Here is a 5,762-nt window from a genome sequence, read left to right on the forward strand (position 1 = left end):
GTCTTGTGCCTCCACATCCAGCGTTGAATTTCTCGAGTATTAAACAGTCCACCGCTGAGATACTCTTGTGAAGTCAGGTTAGATTGGTTAGATGTTCTCAGTCAATCTAACCTGAAGTCCGGTCGATTTCATTATTTTTATTCGACAAATAAAATTGTTTATGAAATAGATTGCTGAAATTGTTCGTCTCTGGTTAAGCGTTAGCTCAATGCACTGTGTGCATGGTAACTGATATGGACAAAATTTGGAGGGGTAATAGATTGGCCAGGAAATTGAGAATCAACATTTAAACCTAACTTTTGTTCCCTTACCAGTGAGCTCATTGTTGGCTGGGGTTTGTTGCAGGAGTTGAAGCAGCAAATGGCACATTAGCACATAAATACACTGAACCTCTGTGAGGAGCTGTGCTCTCTACCTGCCCCACTAGGACGTCACGGGTTCAGAGCAGGGAAGATCACTTCATTATTTACTAGTGTCCCTGACTGGGCCTCCGACACCTCTGAAGTGCAGGAGTGACCAGCTGCACCACCGGAGAGGCTCTTTTATGATGTAGGGAGAAAAGAAACAAAAATACATAAAGAGTGTGTGTGTGTGTGTGTACGTATAAACTGATTTTATTTATATATATATATATATATATATATATATATATATATATGTATATATATATATATATATATATATATATATATATATATATATATATATGTATATATATATATATATGTGTATATATATATATATATATGTATATATATATAATGTATATATATATATATATATATATATATGTGTGTGTGTGTGTGTGTGTGTGTGTGTGTGTGTGTGTATATATATAATTTATTTTTACAGTACTGTAGAAATGAATTTGCAGTTACTTTAAGGAAGCTTTCTTCTCATTTAATTGCTGTCCTCCTTGACACTACCACCCACAGTTAACATTTGGCAAACAGATGAGTTGTCCAATTTCCATAAATCACAGAATAGGTAACAGAGCAGATCTTATGAAAACAAACATTTGCAATGTGTGAGGAAGGAACCTGCACATTCCTACTTCACTTGTGTGTGAATACAAAAATAGTAGCAATTTGAATTGTACGAATGATGTACGGACAAATATGATAAGGTTAAATGAGACAACACAGAATTTCTCTGTCTGACAGGCACAACAGATATTAGCAAGGCCCCTCCTTTAGCACGATTAGATCATTCTAAACGCACAACATCTACACACACATGGAACTCCACAAGAGAGAAAAACAAGTTAGCAGCTTAAACACAAACAACTCTGGGTTTTACATGGCTTTTGATCTTGAAGTGCAAATCATAAATTTTGCATAAAACACTGCTTTATATTAACAAGTGGTAGAGTTTCATACTAAAAGGGTAGTCTCATACACAGAAGTTTATTTAACTGTGGGGTCTCTTTGGCAGTCCATATGCAAAGCACAAAGGAGTCATGTTTTACTCCTATCAAATAGACAGAACTTGCCATAAAATAATACATTTTTTTGTACATGTTTATAGCTATACTACAATTTACTATGAGTATTACAGTGAAATGACCAATTTAGAATAATTTAAATTTAAGAATTTGCGCAACAAATCTGATATTTCATTAACCATGAAATATATGCAGTACTTTTTCAGTCCCCCAATACAACTATAATACTTAACAGAAATACAGTCATTCAAAAACATAGAAAGAGACAAAGTACATGAGCACATGTAAAGACATTCATTTTGTTCTCTCCTGTATGCTTTGGTCATTAAAACAATGAACTGTGGAAATTACAGTGTAATATAAGTTTCAAAAACTAAAGGTCTTCTTCAAAAGTACATAGAAAAGAAAAAGCAAAGGGTAAATAAATACAACCTAAAATAACTAAAAGACTACATTTTTGATAAACCAAAGGGGAAATGACAGCCCAGAGGAAGCTCTGTGCTTATCTTACAAATGCCAAACTAGCCTGCCCAGTTGGCCTCTGAGTAGAAGCGCAGATATTGTAGAAATTATCCATCAGCACTCAACTGCCCATGTGGTAAAGATATCATACTAATTTTATAAGGCATATCTACAGCTATGGCACCTTTGAGTGTGCAGTGTCTATCCAGAGCTCACAAGTGTTGTGTGGTGAGTAGATACAACAGCTGAGCTGTTAGAAGCCATGCCCGATATGAAATGAGAGAGCAAGGACTTGGAGATCGGTCACGTGGCGCTCTGTTCCTCACGTGGTGCCCTGCTCCTCACGTGGCGCTCTGTTCCTCACGTGGTGCTCTGCTCCTCAGAGTCTCCATGCAGAGCTGGAGGAGAATGGCCTGCTTTTTCAGCCAAGGCTCCTAACGAGAGTGCCAGTTTAGAATGAATGCCTCTTAGTCTCTGGCTTTTGTTTTGTCTTTGGATGGACGGGCAGAGTTTAACAATAAAGCGAAGCAGTTAAGTTCTGACCATTTAGCAGTTTGATAGACTGTCAAGACTTTTTTGAAAGTATTTTTGTAAGGTTTGGCTGGGTGGCTGGAACTTAAATAAAAGACATATTTGACAGGTGCACCCAAAGGGCCCTGACAATGTGGTCTAGACAGATATATTTTCAAAGTGCTAATATCTTGACATATGTTTCCAGTGATGTGTATAACACAGGGCATATATTTCAAACGAAAGAATATAAACATGGAACAATGTCAGAGGAACTGCCTACTAGGCATGGACATCACAGCTCATGCCAGTGGGCAGCCTACCTGTCCAAACTGTGGAGTCTTAACTTTCCTCCACATCAACGGTAATGTTTTTTAAGCGACATTATCAGGTGGAATATACTGTTATAAATCATGTGAAAGGGAAACAACTGATGCTATGAGTGGGCAGGGTGGTTTTGTGAAGCCCTGAAACAGACATAGAAAGAAGCACTGTAAGGTAGGGGAACTCCTCTACAGCTGTGTTGGTCCTCTGCTTTTGGGCTCCCTGGCTGAAGGTGGCGTTGTCACAAGACTCCTCAAATACATACGTGGATTCCTCCTCTTCCCTGGAATCTGTGTGGTAGACGATGGCGGTCTCATGGACGACATAAGAGGCTGCACTTCCTGCAGGTGCAGAGAGAGGGCACTCTCCTCCTCCTCTTTGCCCCCAGGGAACTGGAACTGGCGCGAGGTCAGAGGGGTCGGACCGGTCCCACTGCCTCCCTGTCCTGCTGCCGCCGGCCGCAGAGGTCCTCCCAGCCTGGAGAGGGCGCTGACGCGCGGGTGCTGGGGCTCCTGAGGAACCGGGGGGGAGGACAGGCTCTCCAGCGAGGAGATGCTCTGGTTCCAGGCCTGCTGCAGGTCGACTGGGATGATCTTAGTGGCCTCCACGGACACGCAGGGAGGCAGCACACCCACGCCCCCCTTCCAGGGCAGGTTCTTCTCTCCACAAGTGGGAGATGGAGGGGCAACAGAGGGGCTCTGACACACCTCCAGAGCAGCAGAGACTGTGGAGGAGTAAACCATATAAAAAAATTTAAAAAAAAAAACCCAGAAAAGGGAACAGAAGCATGCCTATCCTCTCATTTCACCCAACTCTCATCAGGCCTTAATATCATGTTGTTATTGGCAGGTCAAAGGTCATATAAATGCTCTACTGTCCTTCCCCATATACTGGAACCACTGTGGCATGACACCACGCCTCACTTCCTAATTCAATTACACTCTTTATGTCCTGTCAGCTCTGTCCATGTCTCTCTCTCTCTCACACACACGCATACACACACAAACACACAAACACACACACACACACACACACACACGTGTGTATTTATCTTGTCACTGGCTCCAGGAGAGGCCTTATTTCATCTCACTGTGTCCTAAACACTGTATGTGAATGTGACGACAACATAGATCCATTTGACTTGACTCATTTTAACCAACTCTGCCAGAGAATTCTCTACTTTCATGGCTGTGTTTTCAAACCCTTCTTCATCACCTGAACTGGGTCGCTCCTTTGGTGTTTCAGAGGTCTTACGGGCCACAAAGACGATCCCAACGTCCTCCTCTTTCTCTGAATGTTCTCCCATCTCCTCTTCAGACTCGAGTGGTACCACCACTGGGTCTGTAGGCACGCACATACAAACTTCATTACCCACGATGCATGCATAGATTCAATTCTTTACATTGCAGCCCACATTAAAATGACACCTTTACACTTTAATTTAATTTATTTAGAAATGTAGTCAAACATAGTTGGAGTTTGATTCTTGCAACAAAAATAATCAGAAATGGAACCTTCAGTAGGGACTACGGTTAAAAAAACATTAAATGAAGCCCCCATGGCCAACCTTTATCATGCCAGCTGACATTTCTCCGGGGTTTGTCATTGGCGTCTTGCTCTTTAGCATCTGAGCCTTTACGCTATGAGAAAAGGCATCATTATATATATGGATTATATATATAATCACTGTAAACTGAAAATGTATAGAAATTCTGTAACAATGACGTAAAATATTACATAAAAGCATACTGATCAACTGAAAAAAAAAACATTTCTTATCTTTCATTGAAATATCCAGAACAGGTATGGGCAGGCCCTGTCTTTACACAAGAATGGGGACAGAGAATTTATCATCTCTCCCTCCCTCTCCCTCTCTTTCTCTCTCTCTCCCTCCCTCTCCCTCTCTTTCTCCCTCTCTCTCCCTCTCTCTCCCTCTCTCTCTTTCTTTCTCTCTCTAACCCTCCCTTAGCCGCCTGTCCAACAGACATGATCAATCACACTGAATGTGACACACAGACACACACGTCAGAAATGCAGTGTCCTTGTTCAGCTGACCTTACTGACACACACACCCACACACACACACACACACACACACACACACACACACACACACACACCCCTGCCTTTTCTCTACCTTCTAGCCCTGTGCTAGGTACAACCCAAGGGCTCCAGGCATGTGTGGATGGTTTTGGCCTGGAACACTAACAGCACACACAGATGTGTGTTTATCTCGTGCCTTTTTCTGGCTGCGGTCTTTCTTGTGCCGCTTGTACTGCGTGGATTTGAAGGACTCCAGGCGGCTGCGCATGTTCCTCTGAAACACCTCCCGCTCCTGCCTCTCTTGGTCCCTCACTGTCATGAAGTGCCGGCTGTAGTGGGCTTGGTACTGCAGGAGGTGAGAGAAAGCAGGGGTGGGCAATGAAGACCACGTCAGGGGTACAGAGGCTGCACGTTACTGCAGACATCCAATAGGGCAGTTCAAAGCCATCCACTAGCAGGATGAAATCACTAGGATAAGATCTCAAGTGTAAAAGTTGGTGTGTAGTGTATAGTGTGCACATTTGTGTGTGTATGCATCTGTGTGTGTGTGTGTGTGTGTGTGTGTGTGTGCGTGTGTGTGTGTGTGCATGTGTGTGTGTGTGTGTGTGTGTGTGTGTGTGTGTGTGTGTGTGTGCGTGCGGGAGTGTGAGTGTGTGAGTGAGTGTGAGTGTGTGAGTGAGTGAGTGTGTCTGTCTGTGAGTGTGTGTGTGTGTGTGTGTGTGTGTGTGTGTGTGTGTGTGAGTGCGTGAGTGTGAGTGTGTGAGTGAGTGTGAGTGTGTGAGTGAGTGAGTGTGTCTGTCTGTGAGTGTGTGAGTGTGTGAGTGAGTGTGTGAGTGAGTGTGTGTGTACCCGTCTCCTGGGCTTGTACAGGTTTCCAGCTAGTACACGATGGGTCTCTGTTTCCTCTTCTACCTTTGCACCAGGGTTTGTATCGATCGCCTGCAGGTCCAAACACACCCCACTACCATTCTCCCTCCTG

At 43.2% G+C, this 5,762-nt stretch overlaps 1 protein-coding gene across 1 annotated transcript in view; it reads right to left on the minus strand.

Annotated features, from left to right (window-relative positions):
- Positions 1-895: 895 nt before the first annotated feature.
- The window catches only part of slc9a5 (solute carrier family 9 member A5), a 28,359-nt gene continuing 23,492 nt past the window's right edge, over positions 896-5,762 (minus strand). The window contains exons 12-16 of the mRNA XM_027018679.2: positions 5,633-5,759; positions 4,980-5,129; positions 4,308-4,380; positions 3,956-4,081; positions 896-3,464 (exon numbers count right to left, since the gene is read on the minus strand). Of these exons, the coding sequence (XP_026874480.2) occupies positions 2,929-3,464; positions 3,956-4,081; positions 4,308-4,380; positions 4,980-5,129; positions 5,633-5,759 (1,012 nt within the window). The 3' untranslated portion in view covers positions 896-2,928. The remainder of the gene's footprint in view (positions 3,465-3,955; positions 4,082-4,307; positions 4,381-4,979; positions 5,130-5,632; positions 5,760-5,762) is intronic.

This window comes from Electrophorus electricus, chromosome 21, assembly GCF_013358815.1.
Source record: "Electrophorus electricus isolate fEleEle1 chromosome 21, fEleEle1.pri, whole genome shotgun sequence".
NCBI lineage: Eukaryota > Metazoa > Chordata > Actinopteri > Gymnotiformes > Gymnotidae > Electrophorus > Electrophorus electricus.